Consider the following 27,031-nt stretch of genomic DNA (forward strand, 5'->3'; position numbering starts at 1 on the left):
ATAAATTCATTTTCAAGCCAGCCATTGTGGTGGTGCCCACTTGTAACTATACCACCTTGGAAGGCTGAAGCAGGAGGATCACAAGTTTATACCCAGACTAGGCAATTAATTTAGCGACAACTCTGTGTCAAAAAGGTCTGGTGATATAGCTCTATGTGAAGGCCCTGGGTTCAACCCCCAGTACCACAAAAAAGAGAGGAAAAAAATGCTGATTATAGTGAACATGAAATGCAAAGATTTTTATATATCAAGTGAGCTCAATTAATATAAAGCTGATAAAAGGACCTGCTTTATATGAAATAATTTTCACATCAAACAAAAAGTGTTATCTTAGGATGTGAATTATGTTTTTGGCATTTAAGTTCAAGAGCAGCATAGACTATTAGTTTTTGGGGTTTTTTTTTTTTGAGCTTGAATTATCTCCTTGAAAATACCAGAAATTAAAAAAAGAAGGTAATCTTGTATAAATTCTATAGCTAAAGTATTAAACTAACTTGATTGTTTGCTTAAAGAATTTATAATAAATCTTTAACAGCATCACCAAACTTTTTATGGTTCAAAGGCTCTAGAGTCAGATTAAATTCTTATTAAATTTTCATTTTTTATTTAGAGATAACCTGAATAAAGCATCTATGTTTGAGGTTAAATAACATTTACTTTTTTTTTTTTGCAAAGAGAACTTACCCTAAAGGAAATTTCTAGATTTTCTCCTCCCCAAATATCCATTCCAGCATCATATGTTCCAATTTCCTGAAAGTAATCTCTGTCTATTGAAAAAAGGCCACCTGCCATTGTAGGTGTTCTGAAATACAGTAATAATACAATATCATTAATTTTAACAATTTAAATTTTACTTTAAAAAGTACTATAGTTTTATTACTATTTTTACTATAGAATGATACTCTTATTCTTACACTCTTCAGAAACCTTTACAGGGCTCCAGGGGCATTTTGTGTCAGGTTTGACATGCACCATGGTCACGCTGACTGCTAGATTCACTGTCTCTATAACACCTTTTGCTAGGACATCTCCCTCTGTCAAAGTCCTAAAGATATTTCCTGTGTTTAGCACCTTTCTTGGTCCTCAGTCTTGACTGATCTTCCACCTCAAATTTCTTAAAAATTGAAGCTATTCCTCATAATCCTCTCCATGTGACAGTGTAACTCACTCCATAGTTTCTACTAAATACAAAGGCAGTTAACTGTATTAACCAACTAGACTCAGGCTAGTGTTAACATGCCAGGTTCTAAAGGGTGGAAAATACTGCAAAGACATACGATTAAACAGGATGAAAAAAATGAGGCCCATTTCTTCTACTTAGTTTCTACTTCCTTCAAGGAAAGGAAGAGATAAAGTAAGGAATAACAAGCAATATATTCTTATAAAGATCACCATCCTGACAAAGTACTGTATAGTATGTTTTCTGAAAAAAAAAAAAAAAAAAAGGTGGGGGAAGCTCAATTCATCAAAACATGGTCCAAGTATGCAAAAGGGTGGATTAGGAATGGGAAAAACTGGGATTAGGTAGAGAAATTACAATGAAGTAGGATTTTATTTATATTTGTTTTATTTGAAATAGTCTTTCTATGTAGTTCAGTCTGGCCTTGAGCTCCCTATGTAGCCTATGGTGGACTTGAACTCAGCGATCCTGCTGCCTCTGCCTCTTGAGTGCTGGGATTATAGGCATGTGCCATCACACCCGGCATGAAAGAGGATTTAAATAAATGAGTAATCAGTTAATCATTTTCTTTCTTTCTTTTTTTTTTTTTTTTTTTTTTTTTTTTTTTTTTTTTTTTTTTTTTGAGACAGGATCTCACTATGTAGTTGAGACTGACCTGGACCTCACTATGTAGTCCAGGCTGATCTCGAACTCACAGCAATCCTCCTATCTCAGCCTCAGCCTCAGCCTCCTGAGTGCTGGGATTACAGGCGTGTGCCACCACACCTGGCCTTAATCATTTTATTTCTATGAAAGATGAGTATGGAGGAAAACAGACTCCAGCTAGGAAAAACTAAGTTTTAGGAACAGAGAATATTATAAAGATCATCTTTTAAAATGAACTGGTCACCTATGCAACCCTAGAATGTCCATGCCCTGCTTACTGTAAATAGTTTCCAAAACAAAAAAAGGTTCGAAGAGAAAAAGAATGAGAAAGGGTTATAGTTAATAAGGCATCAAAGGAAGTAGGCTAACATCCAGAATTACTGTTTAGTACAGGAGATTGTATTTATCCCATTAGACAAGATCCACAGCTTTTATCAGATTTTCAAAGTCTATCACCTTCAAAATACTCAAGAACCCCTGATTTAGACTGAATTAATGGCTACAAAGAGGGAAAGTCACTGCACTGTTAAGCACTCAAACTGGTTTGGGAAAAGAACATAGTGAACTTTACCAGAAGTTTGAATGCATGGAAAAGCAGATCTGAGAATCTCAGATTAGGAGAAAAAACAGCCTGGTTCTGAAAGAACTGGAGGAGCTGTGTTGTTTTTTGGTTTGTTTTTCTTTTTATACCAGGGCTTGAGCTCAGAACCCTGAGCTTGCAAGGCAGGCCGTGGCACCATTGAGGTAAATTCCAAGCCCCAGAAGAACTCTTAATTACTACAGAAGGAACACTTAATCATTACAGAAGAAGCATGTGAATGCAACTGGAATAAAAATCCTAAAATGGCATAGAAGTATCAAAGGTTTCAATTTCATGTCCTGAAGTTATCTCCTTATTAAATACGATCCCCATTATATAATGAATTGTGGAACAAAAGAAACATTAAGAAAGAAGCATTAAGAAAATCCTTGTTGTAGTTTATGTTAATTCTAGCATTTATGTTTGAAAAAAGTTTTCTAACTGTACCAGTCTGAATAAAAGTTTTAGTTCAGAGACAGTTTTCAATATTTTCACACACTGACACAATGCTTTTATGCCTACTGTTCCAATTTTGGAATGGCATGGAACAATGGAACATAATGAAAATTTTTCTCTTCAAATTCTTGTTCCTTGAATTTTTCTAGGTAATATGTATAAATTTCATGCAAAAAATTTAAAAAGTACAACCTATGGCATAAATGGGTTTAAGGAGTAGTTTGATTTATACTATATATTATTTTTACTTATTGGACTTACATAAAAGTTTAAAAGTGATGATGACATCAGCAAAATGTTTGCATAGTGATAAAGGAATGCATTGTGTTGTCTTATGTATACATTTACAGGAAGAAAAATTCTCATTTTTTTAAATGACTGGAGGAAAAAATTCCCTTTAAAATACTGATATATGTGCAATATGGTTCGTAATTACATATAGATACACAACGGCTTCAAGTTTCTCAAAATACACTCATGATTCCCAAAGTGTCACAATGCTTTGCCAATAGTACTTTATGGAAAACATAAGTTAATTACCTGACAGGAAGAGTTCGATCGCCTTTCCTCCTGTCCATTTCTCTTTGGGGAACAGGATACCAGCGAAAATTGAGTTTCCAGTTGAATCCACCATATGTCATATCAGAGCCTGCCATATACTCAAAAGTATCATCGCTGATCACATCGATGATAGGACATACCACCGTTCTCCTAACATCATAAAAGCAAAATTTAAAATCTTTTTAAATGTTCTTACATATACTGTAATATTTACATAAATTATACACTATGCTTTAAAAAATAATAATATATTCTGTCATGTTAAAAACAATGATGAGGGCTGGAGATTTAGCTCAGTGGTGCCACCGCCTGCCTCACAAGTGCAAGGTCCCCAGTTCAATCCCCAGTACAAAAAAGGTGAAAAAATTTCCTGCTATAGCCTACATCAAGGCATTAGCCTTCTCTCCACTTGGTCTGTGCATTTCACTAGTTTTATATTTATAAAGATGGGTGTGCTGGCCCATGTATGTAATCTCAGCACTCCAGAGGCAAGGCAGGAGGATTGTGAGTTTGAGGCCAACTTGGGCCACACAGCAAGTTCAAGGCTAACCTAGATCACATAGGGAGACACTGTCTCAAAAAAAAAACAAAAAACAAACAAAAAAAACCAAACCCTAAGTAGTTTTATTTGTTGTGCATCTTTAGATAAATACATTCCTAAGTATGTACAGTCTATGATTTCTATGGCTATTATGAATGGTATCTTTTTACATATTTTAACTATCCTTTGTTGGTACGAAGAAGAAAATTTTTTTACATTGATCTCACATTTAGTAACACTGCTAAATTTTTATTTTTGTGTGCAGTTATTTTTCTTCAAAGCATTATCTTCTGCAAATGACAACATAATTTATTTATATATCTATTTATTTATTTATTTAAAGAGTAGGAAAAATTTATTGAGGGAAAGAAAGCTACTAAGAAGAGACAGAAAGGGGACCAGAAAGTGGATTGCCCCAACATTTTTTTTTTTTTACAACAAATACTTTTTTTGTGTGTGGTATACAGTGCCACTTAGCTAAATCGTGGGCCCCAGAGAAATACTCTTTCATTTACTCATTGTATCACTCACTGTAAGACAAAGATTTCTAATGATACTAACAGTGGTGATTCTGAACTTTTTTTTTTAGGGCTTCTTATCTTGTTCAGTATCTTTTAAAAAGTGCTTTCAAGGGGCTGGGAATTTAGCTCAGTGGTTCCAGCGGCTGCTTCGCAAGTGCCAAGGACCCAAGTTCAATCTCCAGTACCCAAATAAAAAAAAAAATGCTTTCAACATTTTCTTACCAATATGGTGGTGTCTGCTTGCTCAGGTATTTCTCCCTCTTACCCAGCCATTCTTCCTCTGATCAGTAAATTTCCATTCTATCACAGTTTACTAAGCATTTTCTAATAATAAATGGATGTTAAATTTTAGTGAATACATTTTTCTGTATGTATGGAAGTAATCACGTTTGTATTTATAATCACAGTTTTTAAAATATGCTAACAGGGTATATTATATAAATTAACACTTTTTTGTTCATTTATTTTTGCTATTTTGTTTTGTGTTTATGGGGATGGAACCCCCAGGGCCTTGACACAGGCTAGGCAAGCTATATCCCCATTCTACTTTAAAGAAAAAAAAAATTCTTTTTAAAAGAAAATTATTAAAAAAATTTGAGATAGTGTCTTAAATTGTCTAAACTAGCCTTGAATTTGCAATCCTCCTGTTTCAGTCTTCTAAATAGTTGAGATTACAGATGTGCCTGGCTCATGAATGATTCTGTAATATTAGACTAAAGCAATTAATCATAAGTTTAACATATTTGTGCATATATTGTATATATATGTCACATATTTGTGCATATATTGTATATATATGTCACATACTGCTGGATTCAGTTTGCTGCTATTGTAAGATTTTTGTAATAGCATTCATGTATGAGTTTGGGCAATAGTTTTCCTCATAGTTTGGTTTTTTTTTTTTCTGATTTTTAATGAAAGTTATGCTAGCCTCATGGAAAGTTTCACTGTTTCCCATTTTTTTCTATATTCTTTTTACAAATTCTTATGGGAGTTATTTTCCCTCTTCTGTCCCACACCAAAGTTGAGACAGACAAGTTTTCTCTTCTATTCTCTCATCTTACTAAGGCAAAAGCATAGTGTCCCCAGAATTAAGTATAATTCCTATAGGTGAAAGCTGAGTTTATTATTTGTTCTGCTCATTTGCTTTCATTTTGAGACTTGCAAATTTCTAGCTTCTGTGACAACTCAATGATGTATTTTTAAAAATCTCTTCTGTTTTATACAGCATTTTAGCTTTTTCATTTGAAACAGTTATTTAGGATGTCTAATAGACTGTGAAGCCCAAACTGGAAGTCACTATGTTATTTTAGTCTATTCCTTTCTAGGCTGTCATTATCTTACACTGCTTCCTATGGGTTCAGGCTTCTGTTTCTCAAGGTTGTACATTATCTTTATGCAAACACATATTTCCTAAAGTAAGTCATCTATTATTTATAGAAAATAATTCATAGAGATATTCTCTTCCCTTAATTCTTCAGGGCAATATTCTCTTTCCTAAAGCTGCTAGATCCTCCCTCTAGCCCAATGCTGTTTTCTTATTCATTTTTAAAAAGGAAGAGACACAATTCAGCATTTGCTAACTTTAGTAACCTTAACTCTCGCCATCTGCCACATTAGTAAAAGTTTGTCCTACAATCTAAGATAAACTAAAATCTAAATTTAATGTTAACACAAAAAGCTGATAATTCAAATTGCAATGACAAGCAGAAATTCAACTAATATAGATCTAGCTGACTTAAGTAAGGATCCCCCTGAAACATAAAAACTAAAAGCCTGGCAACAGGTAATTCTTTGGAAAATGTGTAACATGAAAGGCTACATAGGCATGCATTGTACTAATAGTCTTTCTGTATTAGCTGAGATTATAGTACTTTTCTATACAGTTAACTATTTCAGGACATACTTGTCTTCTGTCCCTTCTACTTCATGGTTTATTGTAAGTTGAAGGCTAGAGTTCCTGTGAAGATAGAGATGACCTAGTTGCCCCAGGGTTAGCCTCAGAGAAAAAGGACAAGTAAAGGTTTTATCCCACCTGCTTCGAGTTTACTGTTCATCTCTTCTGTTCCTGTTTGATGAAGAGGGTGTACAGAATAAACTCTAACAACATGCTTCCCATCCATCTTCATTAACAAGACAATTTGTAAACTGTCATGTAAATCTTAGCATGTGGCATTCTTTACATTTCATTCACAGTGTTTTTCAGGGCATTTTATAGGCAACTTGAAAGGAAATTATTTTTTGTACCTTTTTTTTGGGGGGCCACCAGGCATTGAACTTGGGACCTTGCACTTGCAAAGCAGGCAGCGGCACTAGTGTATGTACTGCTGAAGCAAGAACTGTACCTATTTTATTTATTTACTTTTGAAATTTCCTAAAAATTTATTTGTTGTTTCTCTTATAGTAACGTGCCACTGAGTCTCGCAAAAAATTCTGAAATGCTGGCTCTTCATGGCTTTCCTCTGTAACTCTGCGATCAATGTCATCAGTATCACTGTCAGCATCCTCATCCTCTTCATCAAAGGTTCCGCAAGTCAGGCTCAAGTCAGAAGGTTTTAGCTAGGAGATGCGCTGTCTTCAGCAGTCCTTGCATCCAAGGCTACAGAGCCCACGTCTTTCTGCTCCAGTTGTTCCTTCTGCTGTTCACTCTGTGCTCTGGTCACTAATTTCTTCAGACGCTCATATTCAGGATGATACTTCCTTTCATATTCTTCTGCAGCACTGGTGACCTGTACCATGAGTTTATCGAAGCTGGTGCCTAGAACAGTGGAGGCACCCAGCACCCTCAGTGAGCTGTAAAACTCAATCTAACTCCAGGTTTGCAGAACTCATGAAGTTACTGATGTATGTTGTCTCTTGATTTAAGGCATTAGAAAGCCTCAAAATCCCGCATCCAATCCACTACAAAGCTGTGATGGATGATATCCATGGCTACAATGAAAGTCAGCTTGGTTTTGTACAGAATGATGTAAGCATATAGCATATTAGACATGAAAGTCACTGTATTTCGTGATGTGCCTATCACATAGATGGCTACTGCTAGAAATGAGGATGCCAGGGCCTTGGTGATGATTGTCCCAGAAGCTGATCAGGTGAATACTTCAATCTGTCCAGGTGTGTCAATCAAGACATATTTAGAAGTGTTCTGGGCTTTCTCAATTTTATCACCTGATCAAATCTGGTAGCAAAGAGATCGAGTGAGGTCAATATGCCACTGTTGGGCCCAAGTGCACATTTGTTTCATGACTTCTTTATACGTCAAAGTCTCAAGAAAGGGTACTTCATGTACAGCTAGGTCCAGGTGGAGTGCACAAGGTGAGAGCTTCAGCTACGCAGGTGTCCTCTGGGCCTCTGTACAAATGAGTTTTTCCCAGATCCTACTATTCCCCAAATCAACAGACATGGAGGGCTGAGGAGCTCCTGAATTCAGGAGCTTAGCTGCGCTTCCTTGCGCTGCCATTTTCCCACCAGTCTCACTCATTTTTGTACTTACTTTAAAATACCAAATTTTACAACCATAAAATTAGGACAAATATACTAAGGACAAACTTACAAGCTCCAAACATTACCTGTCCTGTTTGATCCTGGCTAAGAGAGGCTCCAGCCATCCCACTGTGCACTCACAATGAGCATCTAAGAAGGTGATCACTTGACCTTTGGAGACAGCAGCTCCTTTTAATCTAGCTCTGATCAATCCAGATCGCTGTTCCATTCGAATTACATGAACTGGCACTTTTAGTTTTTTCACATAACTCTCTAGAGGTCTTTTCAAAAAGTCTGAAAAATTATCAAAACAAAACAAAACAAAAAAAAACACGAAAATAAGAGTGAACTGGTACAAACCAAAGGTAAAGCAATTCTGATATGAAAAATACTTTTGAGACAGGCCACGCTTTGTTTTGCAGGCTGGCCATGAACTCACTATGTAGCCCTGGCTGCCCTCAAACTCATGGTAATCCTCCTGTCTCAGCCTCCCAAGTGCTGGGATTACAGGTACGTCACACCTGGCTGATACGCAATTATTTCTTTAACACATATTTATCAAACACTTGCAGTTCCTCACTTATGCATTTCACCAAAGAAGCCTTTTTGTTTCATGACAGCATGGACTAGAGCTGCCTCTACTACATTACATGTGGAACCAGGAGTTTATCTTCGCCTCAGGCATCCCCAAGGATAGTATTATCACCACATTTCTTTAACTCTTGGTTAGGCCTGATGCTTCTTTTTCTAATTATGCTTAAAGATCAACAACAGAAAAGTAGTTCTAGAACATTAAATCCAGATCTCCACAGAAAGAAGGAACAGAATATGCCATAGCTATTACAGTTCTGAAAATTGTGAAATTTCTTCAGATGCAAAAAACAAACTGTGTGCTGAGCATCATAGTCTTTGACTACCCAATTCTTTCATCAGGAGACAAGAAGTGAGGTCAAGCTGAGAAGAGAAGCTAGAAGGGCTGGACTGTTCACTGTAGGCCAAACAGAAATCTTCAACAGACAAGCAAGTCTAAGAAAAAAATCTGAGGGGAAGGTAATTAAAAATGGGGGTGGAGGGCTGGGGAGTTAGCTCAGTGGTTCCACCACCTGACTCACAAGAACATGGACCTGAGTTTGATCCCTAGTATGGGGAGGGGGGCAAGGCGTGGGGAGGAGGGAAAAGGAGAAAGGGAAAGCTATCCTGGAGAGATCAGAAAAGGTTATGCCCACAAAGCAAGGATGTTCCAGCTTCAAAGTTCACAACTGACTTTAAAAAGCAACAGAAAATGTGCAACTTATTCAAAGCAGAGAGCAAAGATCTTTTCCATCAAGTTATTCTGTAAAATTATGGCAGAGAATCTACTGATGGTATTATGGCCAAATATCTTTCCAATTAGTCCCCATACAATAGGCAAGAGGATAACCTCCCCAGGGAAGGAAATACTTGAGATAGAACTACTAGAATTCCTATGACTAGCTCTGTCCAATAGGACTTTAGTAATTCACAGAAGTCAGGATGTACCAAAATACCTTCAAATACCAAAAGTACTTCCTATATGGTGGGATGGGGAGATCAAATGGGAGTGAAATGATTCTTACTCGTTTAGTAAGATCAGAATGGATCAATAATGAAATAATCAGGGATATGAAATCTGTGAAAATGGTCCCATCACACTGGATTACTAATAATTTTCCATTTCTGCTAACATATTTCCAAGTATTTGGGCTAAAGAGACTAGCTTTAAAAATACCATTATCATTTTATGAACCAAACCTTAAGGTCAGAAAGACCTAACTAGATTCTGCGTAAAAAGGTAGGAGCACCCATGGGAAAAAAGAAAAAGGAAAAAAAAAAAAAAAGTGTAAGCAGCACCAATTTCAGAGAAAAGCACCATTTTGTAGTAATAGCTAACATTCTGTGACTATTTTTAGCATGATGCTAGTTACATATTTATCTGACTTAATTCTCACAACTACCCTGTAAAGTTAAGTATCAATATGCATATTTAGAAATTAAAATCTAATGCCCAGAAAGAATGTTACATGAATTTGATCAAGGTAACATGGTTGGTTTTTAACCATGTTTAACATGGTTAAAGGCTGGACTCAAAATTTAACCCAGGTCTACCTGACTTCAAATCCCATATTCTTAACCACAGCAAGAAAACCTTTGAAGAGAACCCTGGAGAGAACAATTCGGGATTATGGAAGCACCTGATCTGACATAAATTTATACTTTATATCTGAAATTTAACTAAATCTTATGTGGTAGGGATATATTCTAATATCTTAGGTTAGTCAAAATTTATATATATATATACACAATGTTTTTCCCAGTCATTTTTTCAAAAATATTAGATTTAAAAATCAAAGCAATCTAATCCTCAAGTCTCACATCTTTAAAAGTTTTAATACTTGATCCTGTCTATGAACAAAATGAAAAATGTTTGATTCTCCAAAAACTTGTTATTTTACAAACTTTTTTGGCATCTTTGTGGATTCCATGCAGTAAGGCTAAGAAATAAGTGTCTCCCTTTCAGTTGATACAGACTTATGGGGCCAATGACTGGATAGAAGAATAGGAACTGTCAATCCTCAGTCTACAAAAATGAAGCCACGAGAAGAGATTATGTTTAGTCTAAAAATGAGGGTAAATCTTGTTTGTAAGAATATCTTTACATCTATTGTCCTACACAAACCTCTAAGCATCCCTCCCATCAAGAAGCATGAGGTTGTTAGACAGTGAGAATGCCAGGAAAAATTTTACTATTCAAACATCTAAAAAATATTAGCTAGAGCTCTAAAGGGTAGCAGGAAGTTCTCGTAAGGAATTTAAGGTCTAGTAAGTCTGGCTCTAATTTACCTTTCGTCTGTGTAAAACAAGAAAAACAGCAGTCATCGCAGATTAGAAATAGTATATAAGTTCTAAGTTTTTTTTTTTTGATTACTGGGAATCATATAAGTTCTAAGTTTTAAGATAACCTTCTGAGGCTACAGTCACATAACTTCAGACATGAACGACGGATTAATTCAGACACTGATTTTGATAGAGATTTTATAACAAAGTTTCAACAGAGGTGATCACAAAAGTGAGGTATATATTGGTTAAGAAATCAAGCCCTGGGTTTACAGAGCTTGGGTACCTCTCTATCATGGTAAGTCGTATTTTGCTCATCAATGAAACAAACTTACAGCATCAAATTCATACTTCTTTAATAGAATTACTCAGCAGGTTAACTGTGAAATTAAGTATCCCAAGACCACGAGCAGATTATTCATGCTATATACTGTAACCAGGAGGCATGCACAAGTAGTAAATAAAAAGATTAAATGGTGCTAGATCATTTATTCATCCTTTTTTTCCCCTCCCACATCAGGGATTGAACTCAGGACCTTGTACTTTTTTTTTTTTTTTTTTTTTTTTTCAGGTCCTTGCACTTGTAAGGCAGGTGCTGGAACCACTGAGCTAAATCTCCGGCAAAGACCTTGCACTTTTAAGGTAGGCACAGCAGATCATTCATTCTTTTATCCACTCATTCAATAAATTCTATACTATTTGCTATGTAACAGGCAGTATGAGCACAGAGGAGAAAGGTAATAATGAGCAAATGGCCCTGATGGAGGGTTTAGTTTAATATGGGAAGACAGACATTAAATAGGTCAATAACTGAGACTCCAGTGAACACTGTGGCAAAGAGTGTTCCAAGATGTGTACAGAGGGTCGTGGCAGGGCCTAGAGACGTCAAAGAATCCCTCTCTAACTCAGTCACATTTGAGATAAACTCTGAGCATGATTAGATGTTAACTATGCAGCAGATGGTAGAAGAACATTCCCAGAGGGCAATGTTCTAGGAGAGAGAATATTACCTGCACAGGTGAAAGAGGTCCTGAGGTAGAAAAGAAGACACTTTCAATAAATTCTAAGAAGAGAATGGACAAAGAACAAAAATATGGGAATGAATTGGCAGGGAGTGGACTGAGATGTGACTAAGAGGTGCTGGATGGAGTCAGGTCATGTAGGTTTTAATTAGAGAATTTATATCATCATGTTTGCATGTCATTCTGCATGTACTGTGGTGAACAGATGGGAAGAGGTGAAACTGTGTGTAGGGAGAAAGACTGGCTAGTTTATTTTAGCATTCCAGGTGAGAAATGGTGGTGACCTGAATGTATCTCATGAATAGGAAAAAAGCAGACTCACAAAATTACATAAAAGTAAAGTACTTGCTCTGGCTCCTTGGCCCAACAATTACCATTCAAACAATGGTGCCAAAGAAAGCATGTTAAATAATTCTCAATCTGGATAGTAATTCTGCAAATATAATAACAGAAAACAATACTGAGTGGTTCCCAGATCTAAGAAATGAGGAACTGGATACTTGAAGATTTCTAGGTTAAAAACAAAAACAAAACAAAAAACAAACAAAAACAAAAACACCAGAGAATCTGTTCTCTAATCAAGCACTCTGGGGTAGCACTTGGGGGATCCTGTCTAGTGACTAAGCACCTTGGGTAGAGCAACACAGTAAATATCTGCCTCTACCAGTTTTCTCTCAGATTCATAAAAGGTGGGTATTAAGTAAGGCCTGCACAGAAAAAGGAAGATGGCTGGTTTATTGAGTTTCTCTGTCACTGGCAGCTATATGCATATGTCTAGTAAGGTCAAATTCTACAAAAGTTTAACTATTCTACACAGCCTTCCTACATACTCACAGAGTAAGATAAAAACTATGGGAAGAAATGGAAAAATAATTCATTTTGTCTAAGAAAACTATCTTCCCTTGAGGAATATTTAGTAAATGTCAACACATAAATCAAGTAAAAATCTCTTGCAGAATAAATGTGCACAGTCATATGCTATATAATGATATTTTGGTTAACAATGGACAGAATGTATGATGGCAGTCCATAAGATTTTATATCTTTCATCTGTACAACAATCAATTCAAAATGGGTCAAAGGCCTACATATAATACCTATAACTTTCAAACTGTCAGAACAAAACATAAGAGAAACACCTGAAGCCACAGGCTCGGGCAAAGATATTCTGAAGAGGACCCCAACAGCACAGGAATACCAAGAATCAACAAATGGGACTATAGCAAATTAAAGTTTCTTCATAGCAAGGGAAACTACAGAGTGAAGAGACAGCCTACATAATGAGAGAAAATCTTTGCTAGCCACTCTTCTGACAGAGAATTAATGTCCTGAATTTTATATATTCTAGACTCAAAAAACAACACTAAAAAATCAAATAGCCCAATCAGTAAATAAGCAAATGAATTGAACACACACTTCTCAAAAGTAGTACAAGTGCCTGTAGAGAGCACATGCCAATGTATAGGATGCAGAGAACATAATGCCTCCCAAAAAGAGTATAATGTCAGTGTGTTCCCAAGAATGGAGACTGAAAACCCCCTGAGTGACTTAATGTGTGAAACCTGATATGTAATCCCCCCAAGAGTGAAGAGTGATATCTAACCCAACAGATCACCCTATGATATGTGTAACCCTGATATCTACCCCAACAAATTCAATGTGTGAAACCCTATGATATGTGCAGCCCCAGTATCTACTCAACCAGCCCCAATGTGTGCAGTGATAAAACTCAATCCAGTGCCACATACCCCAAGTTAGAACAGGTATAAAAGAGAGTGCAGAAGACCAGCTTGTCCCACTTGGACGCCCGAGACAGCCCGACACTGCCGGACGAGACATTGGACGCCTGCCTGGAGTGGACCCCGGATCAAAGCGGAGGCAACCGGTTCGAACACTGCAACCATCAGGAAAGGAGAAACAAAGTCGAGCTCCTCAGACTTGTGCAGGTATACTGAGTGGCAACTGGTGGGTATGAATTAACATGTTTGATGTGTGACATACACACACACACACACACACACACACACACATCTAGTTGGCAACTACTACAGTCTCGATATCCAGTTAGTGCACACTCCTGCTCGCGACAGTGCCCAGTAAGTATATGAAAAATGTTCAGTGTCTTCAGCCATTAGGAAAATGAAAATCCAAACTACACTGAGATTCCATTTTATTTCAGTTAGAATGGCTATCATCAAGAATACAAACAATAAATGCTAGCAAGGATATGCGGAAACAAGAACTCTTATATTCTGCTGCAGGGAATGTAAGTTGGTAAGCCACGATGGAATCAGTATTGAGGCTCCTAAAAAAATCTAAAACTATAGCTACCACTTGATCCAGCTATACCACTCTTTGGTATATATGTGAAGGAATTAAAGTCAGTGTAATACAGGGATACCTGCATACCCACATTTAGTACAGCATCATTCACTATAGGCAAGATACTGAATCAGTCTAGGTGCCCTCAACAGATAAATGGATGAAAGGTATACATTCATAATGGAGTATTATTTGGAAGTAAAGAAGGAAATTTTGTCATCTGTAGGAAAATGGATGGATCTGGAGATCACCTTGTTTAGTGAAATAAGGTAGGCTCAAAAAAAAACAAATGTCACATGTTCTCCCTAACATGGTATACAGAATCTAAAAAATGTGACAAGAAAGTGAAAGGAAGATCAGATGAGAAGGGAATGAGGGGGAGGGAAAGGCAGGTGATAGGGGGATGAATATAAATAAATATACAAACTGAAACCTTCTCCCAAAAAAAGTGAAACTGGGAGGCATGGAGCAATGGAAGTGGAGGGATAAAATGATCAAAGTAATTATATGTATGCATGAATCTGCCAAAATGAATCCCATCAATCTGTATAACCAATATGCGCTAATTTTTAAAAAAAGATGTGTGTATGGGGAGATTTATATTTGCAAAATGGCACAATCACCATGACTCATTTCTCAGAACTATCCTCATCAAGTATCGCATGACTAGGTATATACTGTATTGCTCCTTGTGTTGATTTAATTTTCTTAAAGAGAATTAACGTCCAACAAAATGTTGCTCTGGTGGCCACTTCACCTCATGTAAGGTTTATACTTCTGTTGTCAACAGTAGTTATTCCAAGTGTGTCATTCTCAATTTAAAACAACTACCAATCATTTTGACATTGAGTTACATATTATACTATTTGTATGTCTTGTGTGATTATAAACTATTTTTTAAATTAAGTTAGACATTTGAGAACGTACAATTCTATCTTGTTCTTCATTTGTATCTGTACAATCTGGCAAAAAACAAAACTTAAATTGTTATCAACATATAAATTGTTCCAAACAATGTATAATGTAACTACTTAATTAATGTTAATCAAACTATTTGGTATGGGAGCAGGAAAAAGAGTGTATAATACTTAAGCCATCTTAGCAGATGCAAAGGGAGGACAGACAAAAAAAGTTGAAGATACCAACAACGGAAGTTGAAACGAAGGGTCATGGGGCCCGAGATTTAGCTCAGTGGTGCCGCCGAACGCCTTGTAAACGTAAGGACCCGAGCTCGATTCCTGGTACCCTATCCCCCAAAAGGGTCATGAAGGTTAAAGATGGCCAAGGAAGGAAGAAAAGGTAGAATCTATTTTCTGTAGTTCACACCAAATTTTCTTATGTGAATATAAGACTATTGGAGGAACACATGACACCAATGATTCCTAAATAGTTGTGCTATTTAGGAAAAATACCCCCCCACACACAAATTGGGAAATTCTGATTGTAAAAATATCTTTATTGATGGGCTAAATCTTTTGTACAGTACTCTATAGTGAGAAATCTGCAAGATTCAGAATAAAGAAAGCCAGCCCAAGGCACCTTTGATTAATATCTTTTCCCAAAAGAGTGTTTTAATGAAACAGGTCATGATATTTTAAGTTTGTGACAAATTCTGATTCTAATAAGAATATAGTATTTGGGGAAAATACATGAGAGACAGATTGTGACATTAGAAACACATTACATGAATAGATGTCTTAATCTTTTCATTTCCTAGTTTTAAATGATTCCCAAAATTCACAAATGAAGAAAATAAGGAAAGCTTAGAAGACACAGAGAACTAAGGTTCCTTCCTTTTAGACTTCATTTTGCTGTCACAGATACTGTACTTCCTGCTATACACAGAAAAACATTTCTCCATGGTTAAAAGTAGGAGCTAGTCTTTTTCAGCTGACTCAAGGCTATAACTTCCCATAGAAGAAATCCTAACAAAATTATGTGAGGGTTTTTTAACTGTTCTACATGAACATCTATATTATAAAGCATTATTTCTTTCCAAAATAAGACTAAGATAACACACAAACTAAATACTCATTGAAGTAGTATTTTAAGTTTCACAACAGAACACTCTTCCACATGTGAATAACTCCAAATACCACAAATATTTTTAGGGTAAATTAAAGTTTGTACAATATTAATAGATTAAAAATTACAGCAACTGTATTTTAAACTGTTAGTGACAAAATGTGTAGTATGTTACTGGCATTAAAATTTAAAATTTACCTCTTTCACTGGCATCATCAACTAGAACAATTTCTTCTATCATGTGTCTTGGTGAGCGATTAATGACACTATGAACAGTTCGAAGAAGTGTGCTCCAAGCCTCATTGTGGAAAACAATCACGACACTTGTTGTTGGAAGATTATCTGGATACACCTTTGTTTTACACCTAGAGACAAAGCAAATGCCTTTATAAAAAGTGACTTTAAGATACATAACAATGACTATGGACAAGAAGGGTGATAGAACAGTGAAAGAACTGTTTGCTCTAGAGGTGAGATTCTTAGTACCTTCTCATTAAATTTTGGTTAATCTTACATGTTCAATAAATAGTGCCTAAAGTAATATATTTAAATTAAAATTATTTTAAAGATGCACTTTCATGTGTTCTTAAAACTAGGAAGCTCTTCCTAATGAATGTTTTTGGTTGATTTAATTTAATGGAGAATAAACTGAGGCTGTATTATTATTAGTCCCAAACTGAATGTCTGTCAAGAATCCAATTAGACAAAAGAAATTGGAGCCATTAGAGTGTACACATTTAATAATCTAAACAAAAGTAAAACTTCCAGGAAGGAAGAGAAATCACATTTGCTAAGCAGGTTCCTGTTAATCTTCCTAGACATTCTATAATGCAGATACTTGGAACCACAGATGAGAAGCTCAGAACAGTGACAGTGTGGAAGCAGCAGTGCCTGGCTGAAGACTCAAAAGTTCAGGCTCTGCAGACCAAATTCTTGATAATTAAATATTAATATGCATCTCATTTACTATTGATAGTACCTACATGCGATCACCACAAAGTCCAAACATACCTGAAATATATTTACAAAGAATCAACACACCAAATTGAATGTTTCAAGAGCTTTGTTAGGTAGCATGGTCTCTTCTTTCAACACTGTTGGTTAGAATGAAGTTTAGAGGACAAACTATTATGGGACAATAACAACAGTAAACGATGAGGTAGCAAAGGCACATTTTAGAACATATACCACCTAAAGAGTGTACCTGTAACTCTTATCTACAGTAATAGCTGCACCAGCCTTCTTTTGCTTTTTTCCCCCTGCTTTTTCGAGCTCTCAAACCCTGTGCCCCCCAGAAGTGGACAAAAGGAAGAAGGGAGGGGAAATGAGCAAAACAGCAACTAAAATCCTCCTTTGAAGTTCCTTTAACAACCTTAACTTACTGAACACTTTACTGTAGAACTATTGACTGGCAGCTGGAAGAAAAGGGCAAGGAGAAAAAGATGACAATGTTAAGGGGCTTAAAAGAGAAATATAGGAGAGGTCATTACAGGTTCCCCATACACCCTGTTCCTCCTCCCTGAGGAAAAGAAACAAGTGGCTTCCACTGTCCTTCATTATGGCACTTCCCATTGTCTTACCCACTTGCAAGATAGTCCTCCCCTTCACAGCACAGTCTACATCTCCTATTTCCCATATCCCCATTATTTAGCTACCAGATCCAGAAGACCTGCAGCCTCACTGCCACTTCTCTTTCCACACCCTTCTTACCCTATGTTCACTCCAAGATTCACCAGAAAGCCCACATAAGCTGCTACCCTCTCTATAGTCCCTCCCTCCAAATATGGGCTAAAAGCCAGGGATGTGGCTCAGTGGACCACACTCTCCTGGCAAGTGCAAGGTTCTTAGTTTGATCCCTGGTACCAAATATGGGCTTAAAAAGGTAGATCCCAAAAGAGTAGTTACCTAGGATGTAAGCAAAAAATGTGTTAAGATTCTTAATAATATGTTTGAAATAGTTTCCCATTAGAGCTCTGTTTTAGCTGGTAGAGTAATGTATGCTGATCATACTGTATACTTGAGAGGCTGAGTAAAAAGAATCACAAGTTTGAGGCCCAGGCAATTTAGTAAGACTCTATCTCAAAACAAAAAAAGAAAAAAGCCAGAGACATAGCTCAATGTTCTCTAGGTCCAATCCCTAGGACCATTAAAAAAAAAAAAAAACACAACAAAAACCCTGTTATAAATGGTAATTAGTAACATTAAATATATATTAAGAAATTAATAATATGCTTCAGATAACTCAGTGACCAAGCCAAGATATTTAGTATTTTTATGGGAGAATGCATTCTAAATGATGAACTTGTAGACTATTAGAACAAGACTTCGAAGTCAGGAATGGCTTTTGTATGATTAACAGGAGCTCGATGGGTTTCTTACATAACTTAGGTAAATTATACTGTGCCATGTATGATGTTTTTTCCAAAGTTAATATGTATTGTAGTAAACTGTGAAGTCAAAGAGATTATGTAGCTGTTAACTTATTAAAACAACAAAAAACAAGACACAGAAAGGTGATGATTAGGAAAAATGCAGTGTACAAATGGCATTGTTAGCCATGTCCACCACTAAGAAATAGAAAGAAAGAAGACAGAAAAGGTCCAGGGATTTAGCTCAGTTGTTCCACTGCTTGCCTCGCATAAGGTCCAGAGTTCGATCCCTGGTACCAAAAAAAAAAAAAAAAGACAAAAAATCTGCAAATAGTAGATTCTGCAGAAAAAAGTAATAACCTACATTTATTTAACTGATGATAGATTAAAGAATTCTAAAATTGTAGGGAAAAGAAGAGTATAAGAACATTAGAGGTAATGGGTATGGTGGCCCATACCTGTAACCCCAACCTCAAAACTCTGGGTGATAGAAGGAGGAAAATTCCCAAGTTTGAACCCACTCTAGCCCCAGACACTTAGCAATTTAGCAAGACCCTGTCTTAAAATAAAAAATACAAAAAAGGGCTGGCAATGTAGCTTAGCATAAATTCAATTCAATCTGTGGTACCAAAAACTAAAAATACAAACAAAAAACCCCAAACAAGCTAACTTTATAAAGTAACATGTTTCAGGTTTTTTGTTTTTTGGTAATGGAAAAGAGACTAACAATGTGCGTGTGCGTGTGCGTGTGTGTGTGTTTCAGGGAATTCACAGGAACTGAATAGAAAGGTCACAGGCCGTGTTTCTTCCATCCTGTCTCAACTCAGTTCTTCATTCAGTTATAAAAACTAACCAGTGTAAGTTTATGCTAATTTTAAAAAGTTAAAAACAACAAAATCAAAGAAGGAAGAATAAAAAAGAGAAGCAAAAGCTGGGCTTGGTGGTATATGCCAGTAATCTCAGCACTTGGGAGGCTAAAGCATGAGGATCATCTAGAGTTTGAGGCTAGCCTGGAATACAGAGGGAGTTGAAGGCCACCCTGAACTACACAGCAAGACCCTGTTTCAAAACATTGCAGGGGGGGTAGGGGGGAGAAAAGCAAAATTAGAATGTAAGAGAACAGAAGACAAAAAGTAATATCCTATGTCAAACAGCTAAACTTATTCAGAGTTGTCATGAATTCCTGAAGAATACTACTCTCCCAAAGCAAATCAGGAAATTACTCAATGTTTCAGAACAGGCATGCACATACACATATATACACAGCCCTTCCCTGAGAGCCATAAAATACTTAAGAGCTAAAGAACCCTCTAGAAATGGAGAAACTGCAAGCCTATGTGCAATGGTCTGGATGTGGTCTGTGGTTGTCTCTCAAGCATTTGTGTGCTAGAAGTGTGGTGGTGGTGGTGGTGGTGGTGTAGAAGGGAGCAGAATCTTTAAGAAGTGGGACCTAGTGGGAGGTTACTTGGTGTGCTGCTCTCAGAAGGCATCAATATAGTTCTAGTAGGACCCTGGTTAGTTCTCTTGAGAAGGCTGTCATAAAAAAAGCCTGACCCCAAATCTCTCTGGCTTCCTGTCTTGCCATACGATTATCCCTCTCACATGTTCCTGCCATGATGCCATATGCCATGGTGTCATGTACAACGGTGGCCACTGCCATACTATTTGGACTTTTAGCCTCTAAAATTATGAGCTGAATATATCTCTTTTCTTTATAAAGCACCAAGCCTTGGGTTTTTGGTGTTTTTTTTTTGAGGGGGTGGGGTAATAAAAAATGGACTAACAATGAGTGTGTGTGCATGTGTGCATGTTGTGGGGAATTCACAGGACACCAAATTGAAGATGAGAAAAAGGCCATAGGCAGAGTTAGGAAGCAGCTTTCTTCCATCTTTTCCCAATGCAGTTCTTCACACCCAGTTATGAAAACTAGCCAGTGTAACTTTATGATAATTTTTTAAAGTAACATACATATATAGGCTTAAAACGGTATAAATTAGGAAAGGAGGAAGGGGATAATCTTCACTTTTTACTTAAAATATAGATAACAAAACACCCACAAATCTAATTATATAGCTGAATGAATTTCCACAAAATAAATGCATGAAATAGCATTCACCTAGGGGTTTCTTTTATGTCTCTTCTCTACTAGACTTTTAGCATTTATTATAGGTAAATTCTGTTTTCAAAGTAGCAGTTCTTAAACTTTTTTTTACCTATAATCCCTGTACACATTTAGAAAGTGAGAGCCTCCAAAACTTCTGTTCATGTGGGTTGTATCTACTGACACTTCCATATTCTAAATTAAGACAGGGATTTTAAAAATACAAGAATCCATAAACACATAATGCATTATCTATAAGAGATGATTCATCACTGTTATGCAGTGGACCTATTATCTATCTACTGCCTCTCAGCTCAAAACAGACTTTTCATTACCTGCTCTGTGATAATGGACCTAGGCCCCTGTAAGCGTCTCTTTTGCATTTGGTATGTTGCATACTTAAGCTCTGTCAATAAAGGGTACTGGAGGGACACTGTAGGGGGAAGAAACTTTCCTTCTTGGTTCCCTTGTGCTTAAATTTGTTTTTCCTCTCCTCCAAATGTGCCTGCCAGTGGAGTGTGGTAACCCAGAAGCATTTGATAAACTTTTCAGCCATCCAGTGAGTAATAATCAGACCTCCAAAGAGTCCCACTGAGTTTTAGGCAGATTCTCAGTGAGTCTCCCAGGCAACCCAGCAGTTGGCTTCCTAGTCTTGGCTGCCTGCACTTTGGACAGGTGGTTCCTATTTGCCAGTTCTAGCTGATTCATTTTCCGAATGCACACCTAAACATATTTCCTGCTGGTTAGATCTGCCTACCAGTATTCATACTGGAAGGCACTGTATAAAAGGTCAAGTCAAGGGAAACCACAAATCTTTTCTGCTATCCAGGGAACTCCAATGTCTGAATCACATCTTCAGGAGGGCTTCCTTTACTGGACATTAGTACTTTCCAGTCTGGGCTATTATGCATAATGCTGTAATCATCATTCATGTACATATCCTTTAGTGACTATACAGTCACTTCAATATAGTTGAGAAACAGGGATGGTAAGTTCATCTTTAGTAGATACTATGAAATTATTCCTTAAAGAAGTTTTAACAATTCATATTCTTTTTGGCAATGTGCTACCCACCAAATCAATATTTAGTTTTATGTCATTTTTCATTAAATGACTTGGGGGAATAATTCCTTTATGTATACAGATTCATTTAGCCATCACTATCATCAGGAAACACCTATATCCTGAAAGAACTCTCTTGTACTATCACTTTATAGTCACACACTGCCCCTACACTTAACCCATTACTACAGTTTTGTCTTTTCATAAATGCCACATAGAGTGGAGGCATATGGTGTGTAATCTTTGAAACTGGTTTCTTTCACTCAGTATAATGTCTCTGAGATACATTTGAGATCTTGAATATATATCAAAAGGTTATTACTTTTATTGCTGAATATAATTTTATTGCTTTATCTACTTACCTGCTAGTTCTAGATTTTAGCTTTTACGAATAAAGTTGCTATAAACATTCATGTGTAGATTTTTGTGTGAACATGCTTTTCATTTCTTTGGGGTAAATATTAATGGGCTCACTGAATCGATTACATGATAAATATAACCTTATTAAAAAAACTGCCACTTTTCTAGAAAGACTAGCATTTTGTTTCCCACCAGAAATGAGAGTCCCAATTATCTTCATCTTTATCAGCACTTCATACTAATTTTTATTTTATCCTTTAAATAGGTATAGAGTGTATCTTGTAGTTTTAACTGGCATTTTCACAAAGGCTAATGTCTCATTTGCAAACCAAACAGAATTTTAGATAGAGTATCAAGTCTTTTGCTGTATTAACTTTTTTTATTGTATATTTAAAGTTTAAAAGTTCTTTAATATCCCAGATATAATAACTGTTTGGTACGTGGTTCACAAATATTTTAAATCTTGGAACTTTTTCATTCTCTTTGTAGTGTCTTTAGCAGAATGAGGTTAAAAATTTGATAAAGCTCAATTTATCACACTTTTTCTTTTATAATATGATTTGGTATCATATATAAATACTTTTTAACTCCACACCCAGAATATGTTCTCCTAAAAGTTACAACATTTTAGGCGTTAAGATTTAGATCTATGATTCAATTTAATTTTTATGTAACATGAAATTTGTGTCAGTATTCACATTTTTTCATATAGTTGTCTAATAATTCCATCACCAACTGTTGAAACGATAACCTTTAGCCGGGGATTTAGCTCAGTGGTTCCAGCACCTGCCTCCCAAGTGCAAGGAACCAAAAAAAAAAAGAAAGAAAGAAAAGAAAAGATAATCTTTCCTGTTGAATGTTTTGCACTTGGATCAACACATCAATGAGTCATATCTTATGAGTCTATTTTTAAACTCTATTCTGTTTCACTAATCTATGTATCTATCTCTTTGCAAATACCACACTGTTTTGAATACTGTAGCTTCTTTTTTTTACAGTAAGTCTTTAAATTGGGTGCTGTATTTCCTTTTTTTTCCCTCCAAAAATTATTTTGGGTAGTCTACTTCTCTGCCTTTGGGATTTTTAAATTCCTTGTTGGTATTTAAATGAAATTGCACTAAATGTAAGCATCAATTAGAAGAGAACTGACAGTGTTAAGTCTCCCACCATGGCTGAAGAGCTATGGCTTTAGTTCCTTACTCTGCTGCACACTTCACAGGACTATGTCTTGTAGTTTAAGTCAAGTGGCAAGCAACAGAAAAAGCAAGCAGTGATGATTCTACCCATGTTCTGGGGACCAGAGTTTCTCTGGTCAGAAAGAGAAATTATCCCCTACCCTCTACTCCATAATTTTAGTTGCTTGCTGGCTATCTGTTCCCTTGCTGTGCTGTCTTGGCAATACTGCCTGGGAGCTACAACAGAAAAAAGACAAAGAGTGAGGGAAAGAATAGCCCTCTCCCCTCCCACCCTTTGTTGTTTCTTGGACCAGAAAGAGGGGAGCCTCTCTGGGAGTTACTTTCTTTCTGCACAAAATGTACACTTCTGAAGGTCAGTCTGCCTTCAGAATAATGCTGAACAAATGTAGTAAGATAAAAGAGCCCTTGCTTCTGATCCTGAGAAAAAGTTTTCAGTCTCTCACTACTAAGTATGATATGACACTAAAAACACAATTCACATGAGAAACACTGATAAATTTGACCTCAAAATTAAAATTTTCAGGCTTCCAAAGGCACTATAAAGGAAATAAAAAAGACTAGCTAAAAGTGAGAAAATATGAATAAATAATTTATCTGGTAAAGGATTTATATCAGGAATACATAAAGAACTTTTAGTATTTATTAGAAAGACAATTAAAAAAATTTAGCAAATAAAAAAATTAGCAAATAATTTGGAGACATTTCTTCATAGGTAATGGCCAATAAATACATGAAAAGATCCTCAATATTATTAGTAGTTAAGAGAAATGCAAATTAAAATCACAATTATATATCCCACTTCACATCACTAAAATGGCTACAGTAAAAAAGACAAAGAACTGATAAGGATGTGGAAAAACCAGGCTTTCATAACATTGCTGGTGGGAATATAAATGGTACAGCTACTTTAGAAAAGTTTGGTAATTTCTTAAATAAACATAAAGTTATCAAGGGACACACCAATTCCATTCATAGGAATCTACCTTAAAAAAACTAAAACTTATATCCACAGAAATTCTTAGCAACATTACTCATAACTGTCAGAAAATGGAAACACCCCTAATGTCTATCAACTGGTGACCAGAAAAACAAAATGTGACAAATTTATAAAATGATATAACACCAGGCAATAAAAATAAAAGATATATATTAAAACGTGTATGAATCTCAGAAATATTATACTTAGGGAAAAGAGCCTAGCCACAAAAGGCTACACCGTACATGGTTATATTTATACAAAACGTCCAGAGAAAGTAAATCTAAACAGACTACTTTAAGTACAATCTTAAAGCAAGGGGCTGGAAGTAGGATGCAGAATGACTACCAATACTCAGAAGATAAAATTTCCCAAACTGGCGATAGAGGAATAACCCTACTGACTACAAATCACTGAATAATATACTTAAAATGGGCATATTTTTGGTTCCAGGGAAGATTTCTATTTTTTCATTCTGTCTTTCCAGGTGAGTGGAACTATAAGTCTAGATAGAATTCATGGAGCAGCTAATTGAGAGGACTCTGAAAAGTAAATGGCAGCAGCTCCATGGGAAGAGGCCAGAATTTAAAGTTCCATTGATTCAGTGGTGAGTTTTCCATTTTCCTCCCTCTGGCATCAGCTATCTAACACTCAAATACAGTCCAAAAACCAGAAGTGTGCATTGGATGCACAAGCCCTCTCTGGTCTAAAGGATGAGGATGTGATGCCTTACAAGTCAGAGAAAATAGGAGAAAACTCCTTTTTTTCCCTTTCTGCCTTAGCAAGTTTTAAGAAGCACTAGAGTGGATCAGTGAGTCTCTGATGGGGTATGATGTGTGTAAAGATCAGAATTACCTAAGCAATGTGCATAAAGTTTGTTTTAGTTTGACTGAAGTTATACATATATATATATATGTTCTTAAAGAATCAAACACCTCTCAGATACTTTAAAAAGAAATCTGTTCCCTCATGTCTCCCTTTCCATAAAATAAGCCTTGTCAATTTTTTCACCTGTTTCTCTTGCCAATTACCTCCAAAGTTTTAAGTACTCTATACTTTCACTTCCTATATTTTAAATTTCTAGTTCTAGGTATCATTCATGAGCTTCCTCCTACAGAGTATGATGTTTTAGTTCATTTCTACCCCATCCCAACATAGACACTTCCTATTCCCTCAGTCTCTTGGTGTAGTTATACTATAACTTTGATATCATTATTTAATGTATATATTAGGACTATGTAAAATGCTATTCATAGCTGAGTTTTATCTTACCAATACCTTTCTGCACAACATTTTCTATTTGATCCTGGGTAGAAGTGGTGGTTGTTTTCCTTCTGATTCACTATGTATTTGCCACTAATTTCAAACTTTACAGAGCACATCCTCATAAAGGATGAGGAAAAAGGGGCAGTTTGTTAAAACTACACCATCACTACCACAGAGAGCTGATGTTGGTACTAGTAGTGAGTTATACACTGGAGTGGGGCTGGTAAAAATTCCTGCTGTCTAAACAGTACATAAAAATACATTTAGTTTCATTTATGTCCTTATGTACAACACTAAGTAAAAGATGGTCTATATAATAAATACTCTTTACAAGTGAGCAAAAGGATTATTTTGATGCAGGAAATGTACTACACGGTATGAGAGTTAGCTTGAGGACCTGTCAGTAACTTGATATTTCTGGAAATACAAAGATCATTGCTTGCTTAGAATAGTACTCATCACAGCAAGACTGGGAAGAACCAGAAAATCTATCAATGTAAGTATCTAACAATTCAGGAATCTAGGACAGAAGTCTAGTGATATACTGTTGTTAAAGTCTATTTCTATTTATCTAACTCTTATGGCATCAGTCCATGAAAACATCCTGCTGGCTTGTTTTTGTTTTGAGACAGGGTCTTGCTATGCAGTTCAGGCTGACCTTGAACTCACTATGTAGCTGAAGCTGGTCTCCAACTTGGAGTGATCCTCCTGCCTCCCAAGTGCTGGGATTACAGGTGTGTGCCACCATGCCCAGCCTGCTGGCTTATTTTTAACTGGGTTCCTGACAACTGTATCAATAATTTCAGATACATTATTCATCTAAAATAACCCTAAATCAGAGATATTACTCTCCCGGTTTTACAGATAAAGAATCTGGGGGTCTGAGAAATAAAACAGTTTGTCCAATATGGCAGTTACTATGTGGGAAAACTACAGTCTGATTTCATAAATTATGACAAAACTTGTGCTACTCATCAATCATCCATTTGTCAAAGATTTCATTATAAAAGAAGAACTCAGAAAAGATTTAAGAAGTTTCCAAGGTGAAATGCACACACAATCCAATACTCTCCTCCATGTCTCCTCTCAGTTAGGATTTCTACATAAGTCTTGTCACCCACTAAATTTAGTCTTTTGCTAGCTTTTACCAAAAACAGTTCTGCAGGCCAAGGATTTAGCTCAGTGGTGCCACTGCCCGCCTTGCAAGAGCAAGGTCATGAGTTTGATCACTGGTACTAGAAAAAAAAAATCTACATTTCACAAGAAACCTGGCTACCTGCCAGGCAACATTAGGCAACATTACAAAATTTCTCCTCTAGTGTACTCTCATTCAGATTAAGACCAACTAAGATTAACTATAAAAGCAATGGTAAAACATAGTGATTAAGAGCATACATTTTGTTGTGGAGACTAAGATCAAATTCCACTTAGGTCTCTTATAACTTCAAACAAATCATTTACTCTAAGACTGAATTTCCTCAACAGTAAATTGGGCACCGAATAGTTTCTCTG

General features: G+C 36.2%; 1 protein-coding gene and 1 pseudogene across 1 annotated transcript in view; both read right to left on the reverse strand.

Annotated features, from left to right (window-relative positions):
- The window catches only part of Galnt1 (polypeptide N-acetylgalactosaminyltransferase 1), a 79,158-nt gene that overhangs the window by 22,673 nt on the left and 29,454 nt on the right, over positions 1–27,031 (reverse strand). The window contains exons 4-7 of the mRNA XM_010638044.3: positions 16,388–16,554; positions 8,054–8,261; positions 3,402–3,572; positions 685–802 (exon numbers count right to left, since the gene is read on the reverse strand). Of these exons, the coding sequence (XP_010636346.1) occupies positions 685–802; positions 3,402–3,572; positions 8,054–8,261; positions 16,388–16,554 (664 nt within the window). The remainder of the gene's footprint in view (positions 1–684; positions 803–3,401; positions 3,573–8,053; positions 8,262–16,387; positions 16,555–27,031) is intronic.
- On the reverse strand, positions 6,241–8,034 carry LOC104871938 (annotated as a pseudogene).

The sequence above is a fragment of the Fukomys damarensis genome, unplaced genomic scaffold (genome assembly GCF_012274545.1).
Source record: "Fukomys damarensis isolate Sample0158 unplaced genomic scaffold, DMR_v1.0_HiC HiC_scaffold_30, whole genome shotgun sequence".
NCBI lineage: Eukaryota > Metazoa > Chordata > Mammalia > Rodentia > Bathyergidae > Fukomys > Fukomys damarensis.